General features: G+C 44.9%; 1 protein-coding gene across 12 annotated transcripts in view; it reads right to left on the bottom strand.

Annotated features, from left to right (window-relative positions):
- The window catches only part of RASAL2 (RAS protein activator like 2), a 241905-nt gene that overhangs the window by 98626 nt on the left and 122305 nt on the right, over positions 1 to 20974 (bottom strand). Inside the window, exon 1 of one of the 12 annotated variants that reach the window (XM_083507021.1) lies at positions 7576 to 7812. The exons of 9 other annotated variants lie outside the window; for them this stretch is intronic. Coding sequence is in view for 1 of the 3 variants with exons in the window: in XM_083507020.1 (XP_083363146.1) it covers positions 6695 to 6707 (13 nt within the window). In the remaining 2 variants the exon portion in view is untranslated. Of the gene's footprint in view, positions 1 to 6694; positions 6990 to 7575; positions 7813 to 20974 lie in introns of those variants that run through there. 2 more of the 12 variants (XM_083507023.1, XM_083507020.1) reach the window with 2 other exon arrangements.

Genomic DNA, 20974 nt, shown 5'->3' with positions numbered 1-20974 from the left:
AGAAAAGGAGTGGCCTTATGTCGTAACAGACGCTTCCTTGGCTAATGAAGGGCAAGCATTGTTAAAATAATCCCCACCCATACGTGGTTCAAAACAACAGAGGTTGCCATTCTGTCCCCCGGAGAGGGAGCTTTTAAAGGTGGGACTGGAATTGTATGTCCCAAAGTAGATAGTACTGGCCAAGAAGCCACATGACTAAGTTGAAAAAGTCTGACAAGAGGAATATGCTATCAGCCAAGGTAGGAAAAAAGCCACCCCACACATTTCAATGCACATTACATGCAAATGAGACCTGCAACATAATGTTGCAGTGCTGACTGTTTCTGTTCAGTATTCTAGCCAGCAATGCATTCTTTCAGGGTGAACCATTCTGTCTCCTCCCTGGTTTTCCATTCCCTTCCTTCACTCAAGTGTTGAAACAGATAGTTAGTGTTCTGTGGCTACTGAGTATGCTCAGTCCTTGGGGGCAGGAGGGCTAACCCTAATTTTCTTTTTGGGTACTTCAATAAATCTTGGGGTTCCCCTGAGCCTGCCAATACCTCTCTGTTGTTTATCAATAGCACCATTTTGACTGCATAGCCATCATAAATCTGGACCTGAGTTCAATATATTAGAGGTGTTTTAAGGAAGAATGCAGAATTTAAGATGACACGTTGAAATTGCCAATATGCAAACTTTACACATAAGGTGACCAGAAGCAAAGGGGATGGAGCCTCAGTGTGCAGAAAAGGGAATTTCATCTGCTGCTGAAAATCTACGCAACTACAACTGTGCTGTTCTCTTTCGTATTCTATATACATGCACAACGTGTTACAAGGTTTGGTTACTATCATTCTTAGCTTTACCTATTGCTGCTTTCGATCAGGATGGAGAACTGAGCTGTTTCAGTCGAGCCAGGCACAACAGCCCTCTATGCCACCAGGTGTGGGGCAGGTAAAAGCGGGGCTTGAAGGCACTTCCCAAGCACCAATTAGCCAAATGTCAGTCCTTGGACAGCGTAGTGCAGAGTTTGTGAGTGTGGGTGTGTGGATAAGGATCTGGTTTCTCCTAAAATTCAGAGCCATAGATATGCAATCAATAGCATACAGAATGAATAGTTGAGAAAGTGAAAGTTCTCACAACGGCTACCTGCTTCTTTTTTTACCATTCTCCCTGAAGTTAGGTTTGTGCCTTGTTTATTTTACAAATTTGTATAGGGATTGTATCTTATTTCTCCACTTGCTCTTATAATTAACCTGAGAGGCAAATTAAATAATCCAACATTAAAAAGCCAAAATAAATCACACGGCATTGATGTTGTATAGTGGCTAATCTATCACCTGCAACGTCATTGGTTCAAAACTCACCTCACACACTAACCAACTGAACAGTCTTAGGAAAGCAACAACTACTAACCTATGGCATGGAGCTACTGAACGGATTGTTGAGATAAAAGCCTCAGGCGAAAGGGGTCAGGGGCAGCTGTGGCAGTGGCGTAGCGTGGGTTGTCAGCACCCAGGGCAAAGCAAGTAATTTGCGCCCCTAACCCGTGGATTTGCGCCCCCTAACCCTAACCCCCAGATGTTGCGCCCGGTGCGGCCGGCCCCCCCCTGCACCCCCCACGCTACGCCACTGGCTGTGGGCAGGATTCCTGCGTTGCTGGGGGTTGGACTAGATAATTCCTCATGCCCCTTCCAACCCTACAATTCTGTGAAATATATTAAACCTCACTGCAACTATATCTAAGAACATGTAACTGAAATAATAACATACTATTGCGACTGTTCAACCCTAACTCTCTTGTGTTTATTTCTAGATCTTAAGACACCATGGCTAAAGTCCTGTCCTATCATTCCATACCCAGCTGTGACATTTGCTGCAGACCACACGGGATTCTGTGCTCCAGTAAGGTTCTTCCAAGGAAGAGGACAGATACATTGTACTGCCCCTTCCCAGTCAGTAGCACTGATGGGGTGCTGTACCCACCTAGCATCATGGCTTACTGCGTTGGGTGCATTTTCCAGATGCCCCTCCTTGTTCTCCTCATAAAAAGCCACTGACCATAGTCCTTCTCGCTCCACATGAGAAGCGAACTCTGCCTTAGCTGCTCCTCTCCTGCAGCAATCAGGTTTTTCCTAAACATAGGGAGGCTCACCGCACTGGAGAACTCCTGGCCTATGGCATAGAGGCAAGTGATGGTGTCTGTCCTCTTTTCCAACTTGCCAGCAACAACTTTGCAGCCAGAAAGGCTATTAAAGCAGTGTTTCCCAACCACTGTTCCGCGGCACACTAGTGTGCCGCAAGATGTTGCCTGGTGTGCCGCGGGAAAAATTAAAAAATTCGAAAGATTTTTTTTTTAAAGTCAAATTTTCGATTGGGGCGCCGTCACTAGATGACCCCTGGGGTTCCCTCCCTCCCTCCCGCTCTGCGCCTCCCTCCTCCTCCTCTTCCTCCGGGGAGGCCCTTCCTGGCTCTCGGCCAAGGCTTGGCGGCTGCCACTCACTCACTCGCTTGCCCACCCGTCCCTCTATCCCTGCACCCGGCCTCTCCCCCTCCGTCCCTGGCGCGGGGGCTGCCGGGATCCGTAGTCCCCTCGCCCTTGGGCTCCGCGCCCGCGCGGTGTGCGCAAACTACGTTTCCCAGCATGGCCTGGCGGGCCGGGCGTTTTGTTTGAAGCGCTCTTCTCCCGGCCATGGAATGAGCGCAGCGGCGGCGGCCGGGTGGGCAGGGGCTCTTCCGCGCAGACCCCGCGCAGCCTGCCTGCGCCCCCGCGGAGATCGGGCGGCAGGATGGAGCCCGGGGATCCCCGCAGAGCGGCGGAGGCGGAGGCTGCCCCCCAGGTAGGGCTGCATCGGGGTTTTTTATTTTTGCAATGCTGCATCCGTGCCGGAGGGGACGCATCGGACCGCGGGGAGACCCCTTGGTGGGCGTGCAAGGCAATGCATGCGTGCAGGCGTTGCATGGAGTGCAGTGCAATGCAATGGCAACGCGGCGCCCTGCATGCATGCAACTTCCACCGGCGCTCCGGACTTGGCAGGTGAGGGGGGTCCCCAGTGGGCGGCAGAGAGAGCCGGGAGGGCGAAGGGGAGCCGGGGGGGAGCAGCGCTGCTCCCCGAGCCGAGCCCAGGGGGAAACTTCGGCGTCGTTGCGCTGGGTGTTGGAAGCGGAGGCTGGCGGGGGCCCCTCACCTGCAAAACCTGGTCGCCTCTCATATATTTCGTGCATTGCATTCATCGCCCGCTTTCTCCTCCAAGGAGCTCCCGGGGGCGCGCGTGGTTCTCCGCGTGTTATCCTCGCAACAACAGCCCTGCGAGGCGGGTCAGGCGAGTGGCCCAAGGGAGCACCCAGGGATTGTCCTGGCCAGGTGGGGTGATTTGAACCCTGCTCTCTGCCCGGTCTTCATCCTCATTTAGCCCCCACATGTGCATGACTGTGCATGACTGAGGTTTCCCCCCCTCGTCTTGGCTATGGTGTGAGTCTGTGCTGTTAATTAATGGGGTTCTGCCTTCGGAGAAGATGAGCCAGCCCTCAAGGAGGTGATTATGTAATTTGCTAGCAATTCATGTCCCTCCCGGCGTGACGCTGCGCGCTGACGTCACGGGGCTGTAATGGTGGTGTGCCTCGAGATTTTTTTCATGAAACAAGTGTGCCTTTGCACAAAAAAGGTTGGGAAACACTGTATTAAAGGAAAATGAAGGGCTTAATTGTGAAGGCGTCAACTGTTGCCTCCATGACCACATTCAGCCATGCTGACATGTAGCATGTGTCTTTTGCTTCTGCTTTTAATAGCTACACAGGAGGGACTTGCTTGGCAGGCCATAATTCTGCCAGAAGGATGGGAGAGATATTTTTAGATTCATGTGTTTTGGCCATGTTTGTTTTAGCTTTTGTGAGCAGCCTTGAGTCATGGTTCTTGGAGAAGCGGAGGGCATACATACATAAATACAACAACAACAACAACAACAACAACAACATTGTGTCTTCCAATCAGTTACTGGGCTAAGTTCAATTAGTTGGTCCTGATACGCAAAGCCCTATACAGCTCAGGACCAGGATAGCCAAAAGATTGTCTCACTCCATCTATAGCCAACTGACCACTGTGCTCTGTAGGAGAGGACCTCCTGCAGACAAGCAACCTCATCAGGAGGTCCACTGCATATGATCTTGCTACAGGGCCTTTATGTGGTGGCAACTACCCTTTAGAACTCCCTCCTGTTAATTACAGGCACCGCACTTTTCCAAATGAGCATTTTAAGCGGAGGTTTTAGAAGGGGAAGAAACGGAGGCAGTGAGAGATTTTACTTTCTTGGGCTCCATGATCACTGCAGATGGTGACAGCAGTCACAAAATTAAAAGACGCCTGCTTCTTGGGAGAAAAGCAATGGCAAACCTGGACAGGATCTCAAAAAGCAGAGACATCACCTTGCTGACAAAGGTCCGTATAGTAAAAGCTATGGTTTTCCCAGTAGTGATGTATGGAAGTGAGAGCTGGACCATAAAGAAGGCTGGTCGCCAAAGAATTGATGCTTTTGAATTCTGGTGCTGGAGGAGACTCTTGAGAGTCCCATGGACTGCAAGAAGATCAAACACATCCATTCTGAAGGAAATCAGCCCTGAGTGGTCACTGGAAGGACAGATCGTGAAGCTGAGGCTCCAATACTTTGGCCACCTCACGAGAAGAGAAGACTCCCTGGAAAAGACCCTGATGTTGGGAAAGATGGAGGGCACAAGGAGAAGGGCGTGTCAGAGGACAAGATGGCTGGATAGTGTTCTCGAAGCTACCAGCATGAGGGAGGCAGTGGAAGACAGGAGTGCCTGCCGTGCTCTGGTCCATGGGGTCACGAAGAGTCAGACATGACTAAATGACTAAACAACAACAACAACAATACCTGTAATTGGATCTAACATTGTTTTCACATACATTTTTATTGTCAAATCACTTTGAGATGTCTTGTAGGAAGTGACTCATACATGAAATTAAATGAATGCATATTTTTATTGTTGTTGTTCATATAGTATGCTCCATGATGCTTTAAAAACACAAGTCAGGTAGGGCCCTGCCCTGTAATCTAAAATGGGAGTGGGGAGGACTGAATTTCTTCAGGGATATCTTGGGGCCGTATATTGGCAGTGGTTAGGGATGGAGCCAAAAGCGGGTGGGTGGGGTCACACTTTCTTCTCTCGTCTGCCCCATTGACATCCATATGAAATTAGACCAAAGATCACATGCTGTCCTGTGGCCACAGGCTATTCACCTGTGATTTAAAATTTGCTGAGAGAGAGGCTAATGGGGGTTGGGGAGGAAGATAGGAATGAGGATAAGGAAGGGAAGGGAAGAATGTGTGTTCAGTTGCGTGTACTAGGGCTTCATTTCAGTAGGGGATGAGGACCAGGGAGATTACATTGGAAATATATGTTTTAGGGAGTAATCTGATGGACAGAAAAAAAGCATCAGCATCTGGGTGTTTGGGGGGGGCAATTGTAAGCAAAGAGGGCATTTGGAGAGAAAGGGCAGAGAATGAAATCTGATGGCTGAGTGACAGAGCCAGGGAGCAAAGGTCACCACCAGGCATGTACTGGAAAACTAGAGCCGAAAGATAAGTGGTGATTTTTGATACAGGGATGACCTTGTGTCAGGTGACCATCTCCCCCTTAACATTCCTTGCTCTCCAACTATTAGGAAGATAACAAGCTCTACATTTATTTTTCACCCATAAAAATATATGAGCTTGATTCAGAAAATAGCAGCAATTTCAACACATAGCATGGGCAGCCATTTTGCCATTACCTTCAGAAACACCTCGATTAACTCTACAAATCTAGCATAAGTTGAATTAACTTTCTAGCACAAAATGCACAGAAAAATAAATTCTGATCTATCTGACATGGACCAACCAGGTTGTATTTTAGAAGATCACAGTGCTTAACAGGAGACTTCATAACATGAACACAAACTATGAACAACTTGTTAAGTTTCCGGAACAGCTTTTCTTTTTCCACTTTCACAGAAAAGCAGGAAGCTTTGCCTGGTACAATTTGACACTGATTACATGTTAATCATGCCAGCTGCGGGCTGCATATTTTAAACACAACTGCAAGTATTTCATATGTTAAAATAGTGATACTTTTTTTTTTTTACCCTTATATACCAGCCTCCATGAAGCTTTAAGCCAATAACTATTTTAAAAGGCCTGGAATAAGTAAACACACTATTTAATTACAGCAACTTCTTTCTGGAAACTCTCATGTGTTGTTAATGACGTATTGAAAGGAGAATAAAAGTTGTTTTCATACTGAACCAGCACTGTACCTGTCGTAGCTCGCTCATTCAACTTCCATATTTAGCAAATGTATAACATAAGCCACAATCCTATAAACACCTAAATGTAAGTCCCACTGAACTCCTGCTGATCTATTTGTGTGCAGATATGCATATGATTGTGCTGCTGTTGCTACTTGTAAAACCAAGAGTAGGCTTTGGAAAGCGATATCAAAACACTTTCAGATTTCAAAAGGGAGCAGAAAGGGAGCAATGGGCTCTTCTCTTTTAACCTTTCGCTTAGGATATGCAAGTCACTGATAAAAGGGTTAGGGTTTGATACAAGGCAGATGGTATAGGAAAGCACCTATTTTTATGAAAGAAAAATGCAACATTCCCCGCCCCTCAACAGGCTTTCTGGCATGCCCCTAAAGTTTTTGCTGATGGGAACCTTACCTGAAACCTGCATGCTGTGACCTTGCCGGTGCCTCAGTCATGGTCCTGCCGGCATGCCAGCCCCCGTCTTAACAGCACCACTTTCGGCAGCCACACTCCTTGTCTGTCCTCTGCCTTGGACAGTGTGGAATGAAGAAAAGCCAGGACGAAAACTGAGGCCAAGCTTCTCTATCCAGTTCCCTGGCTCCGGGCAGTCGAACAATAGCTACCCTTTCTCTTGCGCTCGTTCTCTCCCACGGCAGAGGAGAGTGCCGGAATCCCGTGTGTGTGTGTGTGAACCAAGGCAAACTAACAGGGACGGACTTTTCATTTTCCTCTCCCCAAAGGGGTGTGCGCATGTGAGTAAGAGAAGGCGGCGTCCGGCAGCCAAAACATGAGCTAATGAAAGAGCAGCTCCCTTTAAACTGCCGCTCAACTACGGAGAAACTGCAGTCCGTGTAACACGATGCCATCTAATCCAATCTGAAGGGAGTGGATACCAAAATGAGGAGCGCCAGACTTCTGACAGGAAGGCAAACTCAATGACAAAAAGTTTTACGTGACACTGAGGCAAGTGGAGAACTATTCCCATCCGGCACTTTCCCCGCAACTCAGGGAAGTGAAACACAGGCACCCACTCTTGTCAGATGTTGAACGAGAGCTTTTAAAAAGCAAGGGGAAGAAGTCAAGGAACAGGAGGGTGTTCTACTATCTTGCTGCTGCACATATGGGACAAAAACATCCTTTTTTTTTTTAATATGCTGAAGGGGGGGGGGGAAATAAGCGCCACTACACTCCAGTCTGTTGCTGCTAATGCACTACATTAAAGACATGACAATAGCACTGCAGAGAACAAAACATCAAGTCTGAACCATTTAAAAGAACCCCACAACAATTCCCACCTGCCTATCCAGAGTTGCAGAGAGATACTGCGTAGAGGAAAGATCCCTTTGCCTGGCGCTGTAATTTAATCATGGGCCGAAGACAAGCTGAGCACACGCTTCCCACTACTGGCAGCTCCTCCTGCACGTCCTCAAAACTAGGATATTCCTATTTTCTTCCTTCCGATTCAGCGGATACACGATCTCTCCTTCCTTGTGGTGCATGTCTCCACCCCACAGCGCAATGTAGATTTGTGATAAGCCTCTGTTCTTTTCCTACTTATGCAACAGCCCTTGTGCCCTCAGACTCCCCCCCCCCCCCTCTGCCAGAAGTCGGAACGGCAGCTTTGACGAGCCCACCCTCTGCTACTGCTCACAAGGAAAATCCCAGGGGAAAAGCCTCCAGACAAGTCTTGCAGAATGCAGAATGCATGCTGCTATGAAGCTAACCAAGCAGACATTTATAAGCTGGAAGTTACCTCCACCCCCTTCTCAAACGCTCATCAAAACAAAACCAACCTGAAGCTTAATTATGGGCTCAGAGTGATTTCTGAATTCTAAAACCATCATTAGGGCTGCAGAAGCAGAAGTACATCTGCAGAAGCTGCTGTGCTGTGGAGATGGGACTGAACTTATACAGCAAAGTATTGATGGGTGAATTCCTGTCACCTCAATTTGGAATTGGGTTCAGTTAATACAAACTGGTTTTTTTAATTGTTTGTTTGTTGTGAATTTCCCTACAAGCTCTTCAAATTTCAGAAACTCCAGTATGGTTCTGATGCCATCAGTGGGAGCATAATGAAACATAAATCAGGGGCGAAACTTGGCTTTTTTCCACCCAGGTCAAAGACCCAGTTTGGCACCTCCCCCAAGAATTTGCATACACGCACAAGCACAGGAATATACAGGGTTTGAGTGGCTCATTCTATTTGAAGGAGGAATCAGTGCAACTCAATTGTACATATTCATTTTTTAATATTCATTTGCAGTAAAATGTTTGTTGTTAGCATACTCTTCAACCAACAGAAGTAGGTCCAATGGAAAGTAACATTTTCTTCACCTTGTGCTTCCCGTTCTGGGACCAAGTAATGAGACTTGATGGTTCTTTCTCTTTCCTTTCATCACTTCCACAATGTGGCATTGAATATATCAACTATTCTCTGAGCATCTCAGAAAACTTATAGTTCTGTTGCGAATGGCACATTTCCACAGAAAGAATGTCCGTTTACAAGATCTCTCTCGACACATTCGGCAGTAATTCCTATTTACGCTAAAGCATTAAATCTAACATTGTACAATTGAGAAATATTCTGCTTTTATGATGGAATACAAAATGGGATCCACATCCCATGCTTTCATTACTAAGGCTTTCCCAAATGATGTTGCTGCCCACAATTAGGAATGAGTTAAACTCCAGCTTCATTTGTGTTTTCAGTGTTAATGGAACATATTTCTAGTAATCTGAGAGGCTCTAAACTTGTTTAACCTGCAAAGAACAGAAAGATTCCTGAAATACCACAGGAGCTTCCCAAAGTGATCCACCTCTGGGAAATGGCTTTCCACAAACCTAGTGATGACAGAAAACTGGGGTGGGTGAGAGACAAAAGCTTCACAGCTTCATTCCAGATATTGCAAAGCAAACAAGCTGATTTGGACAGGTTGGAAAAAATGAAGACTGCTGGTGAAATATTCAGTTCCCCCTGAAAACAAAAACAAAACGCTGTTCTAAATAGTTAAATATAAAAGCTCCCTTGCAAACATATCATCTTTAATTTAAATAAAAATCTGTCACAGCAGCAACTGTGCAAAGCACCAAAGAGACTGTTATTTACAGATGATTTCAGAAAGAGCAAAGGAGGAATAATGTAGAGACAGGAGACATGTGACTAGTTTATGAGAGAAGGGAAACATGGGTTCAGAAAGGGCGGCGACCTGCTTCCCAAGAACCCACTGTAGCTGAGACTAGAACTGATGGCAGTGTCACCAAGATGTACTGCGCCTGGAAAGGAAACTCACCAAAGACACTAGTGACAGCATCTGCAGCCAAAGAATTGGCTGGTTGGCTCAGATCAATAAATGAAACTCAGCCCAAACTGCCATCTACTGCTATATGAACCTCATTCTCCCTTAGAATTGTGAGGCTGAAATACCTTAGTGAAAGCAGAAGCCACAGTGTGCAGAATCCACACCTTGGCTTCCTCCCTTTCCTGACAATAGTGCACAACCCCTCTAGTCTCCGGCTCTTGTGAACTGTTTTGGGGCTGCTCTCCTTTCTCCTCCTTTCTTCAGATTAATTTCTCCACCCAATGCCCTCAATGCGCTTCCTCAAGACCACTGGCTATTTTGTCCCACTTTGCTATCCTGCAGCCAAACCACACCTCAAAACATTCTGCTCACTTTCCGTTATTCAGCATCTCCTGAACATGAATGCTCAGCCTTACGTTTCTTCAGAGCATCATTTATGACTAACCTTTGCTGCAGTTCCCTTTCTCCGTTCCCTCAAGCCTTGCTCTCCAACAGGTCTTTTCCCTGGGTTCCTCTTTATTAGCTCATTACACCCTTCTTTTGGCTTCCATTCCTCTGGACCAGGGATAGGCAACCTAAGGCCCAGGGGCCGAATGTGGCCCATTCACCTTCTCATTCCAGCCCATGGACGGTCCAGGAATCAGCGTGTTTTTACATGAGTAGAATGTGTCCTTTTATTTAAAATGCATCTCTGGGTTATTTGTGGGGCCTTCCTCGTGTTTTTACATGAGTAGAATGTGTGCTTTTATTTAAAACACATTTCTGGGTTATTTGTGGGGCATAGAAATTTGTTCATTCCCCCCCCCCCAAATATAGTCCAGCCCACAAGGTCTGAAGGACAGTGGACCGGCCCACGGCTGAAAAAGGTTGCTGACTCCTGCTCTAGACTGCATGTCCCTGCCCCTCTTCCCAGTCCTTTGCTGCGCCCAATGTGATGTTTTGATCACAGCCAAAAATTCCCTTCCTCTAGAGAGTTGGGAGTGCACATTATGCTGCTCCCTAAAACTACAGAATATTCTGAGCTACCACATATTAGCTCAAGCAATCACAGCCAGAGGCTTCGCTGCTGCAAGCTCCGCTTAATTAGGCATTTCCCATAATTCCTAAATATTCCAACTGATCATATGGGGCATATATTAATAATTCCTCCAAGGCACTCCAGAGAACGTTTTATCCTTACACACACACACACACACACACACCGGTTAGGTAGATTAGAATGGGAAAGACTGACCTGCCTAAAGTAACCCAGTGACCCTTGTGGCCAATATCATGGGCATCATATGTAATTGTCCCTTAGGAGGAAGAGAATGTTCGACCTCAATTCACACAATTTCCAAGTCATGCTAGGAAGGCAAAACTTGGCACCATTAAGGTGTGCTGAGTGAACTTGACAGATTGACTGGGCCTTGGTTCCCACATCACTCCAGGCGCTGCTATCTGTCACCAAGCCTAATTGGCTGTGCCTGGCATTTAAACAGCATTCCAACAGCTAATGGCCAGCTACAAATGCCAGTAATTGCTCCTGCTATCTCAGGGATGGAGATCATCAAACCTGGTGTGTTCATGTTACATATTCCAGAGAAGAGGCTGTCACTCATGTTGGAGCATATCAAAGGCTCCAGCACTGCTGCTCAAAAATATCAGCCCTTCTAAATGCATAGAAACTTAGAAAACTGTCTTACACCAAGTCAGACTGTTGGCCCATCTGGTTCAGGACCATTAACCCTAATTGGCACCAGTTCTCTTGGGTTTCGGGACGCGGGTGGCGCTGTGGGTTAAACCACGGAGCCTAGGACTTGCCGATCAGAAGGTCGGCGGTTCGAATCCCCATGACGGGGTGAGCTCCCGTTGCTCAGTCCCTGCTCCTGCCAACCTAGCAGTTCGAAAGCACATCAAGTGCAAGCAGATAAATAGGTACCACTCCGGCAGGAAGGTAAACGGCGTTTCCATGCGCTGCTCTGGTTCACCAGAAGCGGCTTTGTCATGCTGGCCACATGACCCGGAAGCTGTACGCCGGCTCCCTCGGCCAATAAAGCGAGATGAGCGCCGCAACCCCAGAGTCGGTCACGACTGGACCTAATGGTCAGGGGTCCCTTTACCTTTACCTTTACTCTTGGGTTTCAGGAAAAAGTCTTTCCCAGCCTTAACTGGAGATACCGGGGATCAAACCTGGGACCTTTTGCATGCAAAGCATGAACACTACCACTTGAGCTACAGCTTCCCCCTGAGTCTTTGTACCTTGATATTTTACAGAAAACATTTATTCAATGTGTGCAGAGGAGGACAACTAAGATGATCAAGGGTCTACAAGCCAAGCCATATGGGCAGCTGTTGAACGAGCTGGGTGTGTTTAACCCAGTGATGGCCAATATTGGCCCTCCAGCTGTTTTGGCACTACAGTTCCCATCATCCCTGACCACTGGTCCTGTTACCTAGGGGTGATGGGAGTTGTAGTCCCAAAACAGCTGGAGGGCCAAGTTTGGCCATCATTGGCTTAGCCTAAAAAAGAGGAGACTGGGAGCAGATATGATAGTCATCTTCAAATATCTCTGTCACATGGAAGATGGAACAAGCTTGTTTTCTCCTGCTCTGAATGGCTTCAAGGTGATTCTGACTAAACTTCAGGAAGAACCTTTGACAGTGAAACGGTCTCCCTCTGGAGGTTGTGGACTCTCCTTCCTTGGAGGTTTTTAAGCAGAAGTTGGATGGCCATCTGTCATAGATGCTTTAGTTGAGATTCCTGCATCACAGAGGGTTGGACTAGATGACCCCCATGATCCCTTCCATCTCTATGATTCAAAGATTCCTCTTTGAAAAAGAACCCATCCTGACCCAAATAACATAATTGGAATTCTGCTTCTCAAAATCTGTATTCTCTTTTTCAGGACTGGTTCTGGTTTGATGGGGCCCTGGGCAAAGTGCCCTCTGGTGGGCACCCTCCTTTGTTGGTGGGTCCTCTTAGGCAATGGAACAGGCAGCAACAGCGCCACCATTTTTATATGTCCACCATTTTTATTTTCCCAGAATGCTCCACAGTGGCACCATTCTGGGGGCATTTTAGACCCAGATGGTACTTGTAATGCCAGACTTGGGTGGGTGGATTAAAAAGAGCCCGTGTACCGGCAGCTGCCCAAGGACACCTGCCCGGCTCTCCCCCCCTCTAACGCAGTGGTGGATTCTTCTGATAACATATTTCAGGCTATAATTGGGAAAGCAGCAAACCAAATTATGTTCCAAGTGCTAAGACTTTTCGAAGCACTTGCAATGTGTGGGCAAATGCAATGTCATGAAAGCATTTTGGCTTACTCTGAGCTTCTTGGCCTGCTGTGCCAATTAGAAGACCACTGGGATAAATGTATGTGAAGTAATCTGAATATTCAGGAAGTGCGCTATAAAAATCCTCAGTGTTATTAGGAGCAACACAGAGATCCTCTGAAGGAGTTTACGGTTATGATTTATCGACCTCATCACAAGATCTCCAGATATTTACTTCCGTGTAAGCTCTGGACAGTTATCCTTCAGCCAGCATTTCTGTGGAGCGGATGCAACATTTCCCCTGCAAGTGCAGGGCTTTGTCACTCAAAAAACCCCCAACATCACCTGCTGACATCAGCAGTTGGAGAAGTGTGGAATATTATTACCATAATTGCATCCTGTCATTTCTCCAAAGAGCTCAGTTATGCTACTGTGGCCCCATAACAATCCTATGAAGGAAGTTACAACTGCTGAAGAGAACAACTATCCCATTCAGGCACAGAAGTACTTATGCAGCTCAAAATGGTGGTAGGCTCCCTTTGCTCACGGTTGGTTTTTTTTTTTAAGGTCTTTGTGCTCTCTCTCATTCAAGTTCACTTCTCCCCTGTTTTGTTTTTAATCCAATTCATAAAGCTTTTGACAAGATTTGCAGCTGCTGGCACTGCAGCTTCCCAGACTAGAATAAAATGTGCATTTTAAAACATTTTATGAAATGTCCATCTATCCCAATCTCTTTGCAGCATCCGTGATATAGCTATAAAAGGTGAGCCTTAAGGACATAATCAAAGGTTATATATTACATTGGTTTGATGAAAGGAACCTATTTGCAGTTTTCTCTGCATATCCTACAGGCAGGGAAAGGTATAAACTTCCTTTGCTCTTTCTTGCTTCAAATACAGGGTACTTTGAAATGTGCCTTATTAAAAGTATGGTGGGCTACAGTGCATACCATGGTTCAAGAGTGCGAGATGGCTTTCCCAAGGCCTTGATCTGAGATTCACAGCTTTTTGTTAAGCTGTCCCCAATGTGTAGAATGAAAAGAACCATCATTCCCATTTCCAATACATCCTGACCCCCAAGCCAACCTTGCAAGTAAGTCTGCAGAAGTTTTGAGACCATGAAATATTTTACTAGCCACTTGACTGCCAGTCATGGCTGGTGATGTGGCATGCTGAGAGTTATGGGGCAGGAGGAAGATGCCACTGCTGGGGTGGACGGGACAAGGGGGACACAATCCCCTTAGTTGATGGCACAGGAGGCAAAGGGATGCTGCCGCCTGGTTAAGAGCACCTTGAGCCTTCTGCAAGTAAGGGGATTCTTCTCCCAACAGCTACCAGCAGCACTAGCACCAGTTTCCCTCCACGTGACGGCACTGGGACCTTCTACCCCAGTCCTGGAGGCAATTTTTGCTCAGCACAGTCAACCAAGCAAGAGCCCGTTTCCAACTGTGTCCTAAGCTGTGCCAAACAACAACACCTCTATCAACAATATAACTATTTCACACACCCCAACAGCATTTGACTCAATTTTTGGCTCAATTTAACTTTAAACATAAATTATTAGCTTCATTTTGAAGCCCCTTCCCAGGTTCATTACTATACCAATACTTTATTTTGTTTTACTGGTACCATAAGAGGAAAATTTATTATTATTACTCATCTAAGCACAACCACAATGGCTGATTAGATATTTAGCTACGCCATGTTGAATGTTATCTGCTAACTCTGTTCTGTCCTGTTTCCCCTTTGTTTTTCTTTAAACCAATTCATGAACCAAGAACTTAAACATTTATGTTTCTTTTCAGGAATTGATGTCCCAAGTGAGCTGCTGATATAATCTATAGCAATCCATATTCTTGTACACATTCCAAATATTAAAAGAGTAATTGTCAAGGTAAAGGTATTTTAAAAAAATTAAAACTATCCTCTAATCATGGTGGGACAAGTTTCCAGCTCATGTTTAAGCTGTTTCATAATTAAGGACATGCTTGAGCTTTTATGTTTCCAAAGCATGTTAACCAAATCCTTAGGGATGCAGCAGGATCTCAAAATCCAATAAAAACCACCTTGCTTCAGTAACTTTTTAAAACGTCTAATGCTTAGAGGCGCTACAAAGATTAATTAGTGTGTGTCAGGATATCACTCAAGCCGCTGAGTAGGATTACCAAATATATGAACATACGAAACTGCTTTCCGCTGAGTGAACACCGTGGGTCTAACTCTAACTAGCAGGGTTTTACATGCTCTCAGGTAGAGGCCTTTCTCAGCACTGCTACCTGAAACCTATTTAACTGCGAATGCTAATGAATGATCCTGGTACCTTCTGAATATGTGCCCTACCACTGAACAATGACCCAACTCCATAAATAAAGACGGTCTAAGGCTGCAACTCCACTCACAATTGACCGTGAATGAATCTAACTGATGTCTGTAGGACTTAAAGGTAAAAGGTAAAGGAACCCCTGACCATTAGGTCCAGTCGTGACCGACTCTGGGGTTGCGGTGCTCATCTTGCTTTATTGGCCAAGGGAGCCATCGTACAGCTTCCGGGTCATGTGGCCAGAATGACTAAGCCGCTTCTGGCGAACCAGAGCAGCGCACGGAAACGCCGTTTACCTTCCCGCCAGAGCGGTACCTATTTATCTACTTGCACTTTGACATGCTTTCGAACTGCTAGGTTGGCAGGAGCAGGGACCGAGCAACGGGAGCTCACCCCGTCGCGGGGATTCGAACCACCGACCTTCTGATAAGAAAGTCCTAGGCTCAGTGGTTTAACCCACAACACCACCCGCATTCCCTGTAGGACTTACATCTGAGTAAAACTATGAAACCTATGCTGATGCTATGCTGAGTCAATTCATTATCACTGGGCAACAAAGGGTCTTCCACAAAAATCAAGCACATTCAATGATGCAGCCTTCCAATTGGTTGAGTTCAGGACAGATCACTGGAAGTCTGCAGACCACAATAGGGTCACAGTTTGGTTTTGCAACCCCTAATCAGCTAAAGGTGATCTTTACTTGCCACTGCACAGTGGCAATTTACAAGCCTGTTACATGGGTTAATAATAATAATAATAGTAATAAATAATAATAATAATAATAATAATAATAATAATAATAATAATAATTTATACCCCGCCCATCTGGCTGGGCCTCCCCAGCCACTCTGGGCGGCTTCCATAAAAACCAAAAATACAGTAGGGTTTGTTTCCTAATATGAAGATAGCTAACATGTTCTGCCTTGCCTTCTCCAACTAAGGACTCAAATTGTTTGTCAAACTGTTTGTTTTAATTTTAGGCCGATTTAATCAACCTTATTTAAACCAGTGGCAACCTTATTTAAACCACCTGGAAGTTCACAGGCAGTCAGATCCACCAGGTGGATCCATTCCCCTGCCTCGTCCACACTTTGCTAACATCCATCAATCAAAGGACTGTTTTGATTAGTCCCATTTGCCATCGGATCTTTTGGCTAAACCAATTAGATTTAATAAACGTGCATATTGCCAGGGCTGGGAAATGGATTCCTGTTTGAGGCACTGAAATATCAAGTAACTTACAGGTAAAGGTACTACTCATTGTTATAAGGTCATCTTTAACATTTTCTTATTCATTTCATACTACATACAATTGCCAAAAGACTCTTTAAAATAGAAGTGCATGATTGACTCTTGACCCATCAATTAAAATTTGCCCCTGATGTAATCAACTAGAACATCAGTTGATCAACCAATCAATTAAAATATTTAACCTTAGTTAAACTCAATTTAGTTAAACAGTGCACTTGGCTAATATGAAGATTTAAGAAGAAAATCTGAAAAACAAGGTCATCTGCATGAGACAGGATCTATTTTAGCAACAAGTATCTATTAAAATAAATCAGATGTAGGGCACTGCCTACTTTCATCAGCAAGGCATCAACTTGTTCTATCCCCGAATCTATGGGTAGGGAAATTAGGAGGGGTCGCTCTCTGGAAATGGGGTGTTAATCCTTTTGTCTTGCATTTACTTATGAGAAAAGGAACAAGCCACCTGTTCAAATGACAAAAACTTAAAAACCTTTCTAAAGAGATTTATTTCGTGTGGGATGGCAAATGCTTTTCTAAGAATAAAAATGCAGGGATTATGGACCCAGTGTACTGAGAGTTAAGATTATGTGTCCATACTCCAGTTAATCCTTGCTCTACAGGGATTTACGTTTTAAACAGATAAATTTGTTCTAGGGCCAAACTTGGCATTAGGTGCACAGGACCTGTAGCAGTGATTCTTAATTTCAACTGCACAGATTTTAAAGGAAGAAAGTTATCCATCTCTATGTAATATAATATGGGGGTGGCAAGGACCTCAGAGGTTACACACACCGTTAGAGATGCAAATCGGGGAACTGCTTGGAATACCCTGATTCCCATATGAAGCACCCCAGCTCAATTCCTCCTCACACTATTACTCAATGCTGTAATCTCTACTATACCTGTTGCATTTTGCAAGAGCCTCCCCTTCACTGATTTAAAAGTCAATGTTCTTTTGTTTAAAGTTTTGTTCTTTTGTTTAAAGATAAATGAAAAACTGTAACTGTTCTACAATACAGTATCATCAGTTTAATAAATAACAGTATATAAAACACCATACATATGACAGGTCAGACCTACTGCTGGCGTCCGGAAACAAGACCATTTACCTAGATGTTAAATTATAGTTTTAGAATTTCAGTATCTCATTTCAGATATTTGTGACTCAAGGCAAATTCACACAATACATTAAAAGCACATTCAACACACATTTAAAGCATGTGATTTCCCCCAAAGAATGCTGGGAACTGTAGTTTGTTTAAAGAGCTAGGAATTGTAGCTCTGTTAGGGAAAAGCAATAGTTCCCGGGATTCTTTCAAGGAAGACATGTGCTTTAAGTGTATGATGTGTTCCATAGGCCACAACATTCTCAGCTTATGGCATAGATCTAAACCGAATACTTGAAAATGATCAATCACTCTCCCCCAGTAACTCTGAGAATTACAGTTTTTGGATAAAGTAGGGGTTCTCAGGATCATCCCTCAAGAGTTAACAAAAGCTAGAAGTTTTGTCTCTCCATGCTAACAAGAAATCAGAAAGGTAACATAGAAAAAACTAACTTGAATCGTCTGACTTATCAGGCACCTTAACCTACAGCTCCTACCTACCTTCCAAATAGACCCCCAATGTGAAAGACTGAGATAATTTGATAACTCCATCTGTTTCATTGGAACTGCTTCAAAAGTTTTCCCTTCTCCCATCCGAAATAGATGTATTCTGCTGACTTAACCCAATTGGTGCATTGCAGATTCTTTGAATAACTGAGGTTCACAGCTGATATCTCATCAGATAAAAAGGGCTCAATTCTGCTCAAGGAGAAGTCTGAGCCCTCCAACAGTCAATCATTTTAAGACTTAACTGCACTACACAACTAAAGAGGTCATTATCCTAATGCACCAACACATAAAATCTATTATTCATCCATAGCATTAATAAGCATTAAGTATTTATTATTAATCTCTCCTGGAATGAATAAGTAGAATAACTGAGTTTCAACTGTTCCAGGTGCACAGCACCTTGAACTTCAGAAATACTGGCGACTAATCTATTACTAGGCATCTTTTAGGTTACTGTTCTCTCGTCTAGATTTTACCTGGATATGCGTGAACTGTTGGCTTCATTGGTTCAATCATCTCTCCAGCCAGGAGAGCTCAGCAGCAGCTTGCAGAAAGTGATTTTGGGCATACATTCCAAGACACAGGCACCGGAGTATTACTTAATCAGTCATTTTTTGTTGCTGTCTCTTCTTCCAAGAGCTGAAAAGATTCTCACCCTTAGCAGCCAGGCAGAATTTCTATATATCACCTGATAGCGAAGCAAAGCAGTATGGATCTAGCAGCTCAGCAAGACAATGACTCAGTTTTATCCTCTCTCCCTGGGACAGCAAAATTCACAGAAATTGGGTTTACATTCAGTGTGCAAAGACAGAAAGCAGCAGCTAAGATTTTTTAGGTTGTAAGGAAAATGATCCATTAAACATCCTGAAAACAGAATGTGCCTTAATGTATAGGTTTAAAATACTACAATGTCATATCATGCCTCCCCCTTTTTAAATATGAGAGATCATGCCCATGTTCACGGATCATGTCTAGTTGTGTCCTCAAAGCGGTACAGCAACTCCTGAAGTTGGGATCTTTGTGACACATGTTTCTTTAAGCCCTTGTGCAAACTCATTTGATATTGACAAGCTGGAACGTGTGCAGAGGAGGGCAACCAAGAAGATCAAGGTTCTGGAAACCAAGCTTTATGAGGAGCGGTTGAGGGAGTTGGATATGTTTAGCCTGGTAAAGAGGAGACTGAGAAGAGATATGATAGCCACCTTCAAATATCTAAAGGGCTGTCACATGGGTAGGACCCAAACCAATGGCTTCAAATTACAAGAAAGGAGACTCCAACTAACCAAGAAGACCTTTCTGACAGTAAGAGCCATTCAGTAGTGGAACAGACTCAAACAAGAGGTGATGGACTCTCCTTCCTTGGATGTTTTAAGCAGAGTTTGGGTAGCTGTCTGTCATGTATGATCTAGTTGAGATTCCTGCATTACAATTCCATGATTCTTCAACTGCAGTCTTAATTGCCTTGGTTTTTAATAAAATTGAATATGGATTTAATTGAGATTGCTAATAATTAATCATCAACACAACACTTGGTCTTATCAGTATTGGCCCTAGAAGCAGTTTCAAAAGCTGAAAACGGGCCTCTGTTGTTGAGAATGTCCACTGCCATCATGACACCCCCAGACAAACATATGCCTGCAGAAGCTTTCCCTAGAAACCACGGGGTCCCTTATCTCTACTGAATTTAAACTAGAATTCAGCATTTTTTTCTACAGCCTGTGTTTTATACTGCATTCATCTAGGGAAGCTTCAATACCAAGCACTATTCATAGGACGCCTTGCCACTTCCTCTCCTCCTGCAAATTTTTTTTTTTTTAAATGTGCACAACAGCTAGTACCTCTATTCCAACAAGGCAGGCCTAGTATTGTGATGACCTTGACAGGAAGAGACACATTAAATCCTAATATCTCATCTCCCACCCACCAAGCTTCCAATTTACTACCAAGTACTAGCTTCATAACTTGTTTGCAATTCATTAGGATGAAATCACTTTAAGTCCAGGCAAGATAGACCATGGGGGGGGGGGGAGAAGTGGCAAGCCCAGTGTCTCCCCCTCAGTACTCACTGCAGAATCCACCTCCTGAAGAAGCTCAGGAAGATACATGACTTATGCCAGCACATCTGTACATTAAGAACATCCAGATAAGTCCCAAACTTCAATCATACTCACATCAACATGAGGGACAGCTGCTCCCTTATTCCAAGGGCATCCTTCTATAGAAAGGAAGTGACTTTTCAATTCTATGCTTGTGGGATGAGGGAGAAATGGCTTGTTCAATCAGCTTGCATGATTACATTCTCAAATTTTAGGGGTTCTCTTACAGTCAGGGCCAAAACAGGACATTTTGCCACTTGAGGCAAGACAGACCAGTCACTATCACCTCTCTGCACACCAGCTTCTCCTTGTGAAGCCATTTCACTCTGAAGAAGAAAGGGCTCTTCCTCAGAGTGAAGACTTGAGAGTACCTAGGAACTGCCACCTTTGCAGTGACAAACATTGGTCAGTTTTGCCTATAATAAACTATGGAGCTCTCCCATGTCATCAACAATGCAGGGAAGGATCCTTCGCTCTTGCTATGGCAGACAGATGCGGCAACACTTCTAGAAGCCTAGTAACCTGTTGCTGCCTGGCGAGTAGCAGTGGAAGAGGCAGAAGGCAGCCCACCAGCTAGGTAGCCAGCTGGTCAAACAGAAGCAGGCTGGTCCTCAGGCAGAAAGAAATGGCAGGAAGGCAAAAGGAATGTGATCCACCACTGCTTTCCATCCATCGGCTAGGCAAGGTGTTACCTTTGTCTAATGGGTGGGCCCATTCTGTTCATAGTCAGGTGAGGAATCTTCGTGACTGCCTCTAGGGTCCTTAAAGGTAAAGATAAAGGTAAAGGGACCCCTGACCAATAGGTAAGTCGCGGATGCCTCTGGGGTTGCGGCGCTCATCTCGCTTTATTGGCCG

The sequence above is a fragment of the Podarcis liolepis genome, assembly GCF_965112155.1.
Source record: "Podarcis liolepis genome assembly, chromosome: 6".
Classification (NCBI taxonomy): domain Eukaryota; kingdom Metazoa; phylum Chordata; class Lepidosauria; order Squamata; family Lacertidae; genus Podarcis; species Podarcis liolepis.
The sequence above is the reverse complement of the archived record's forward strand: the minus strand, read 5'-3'. Positions and strand labels throughout refer to the sequence as shown.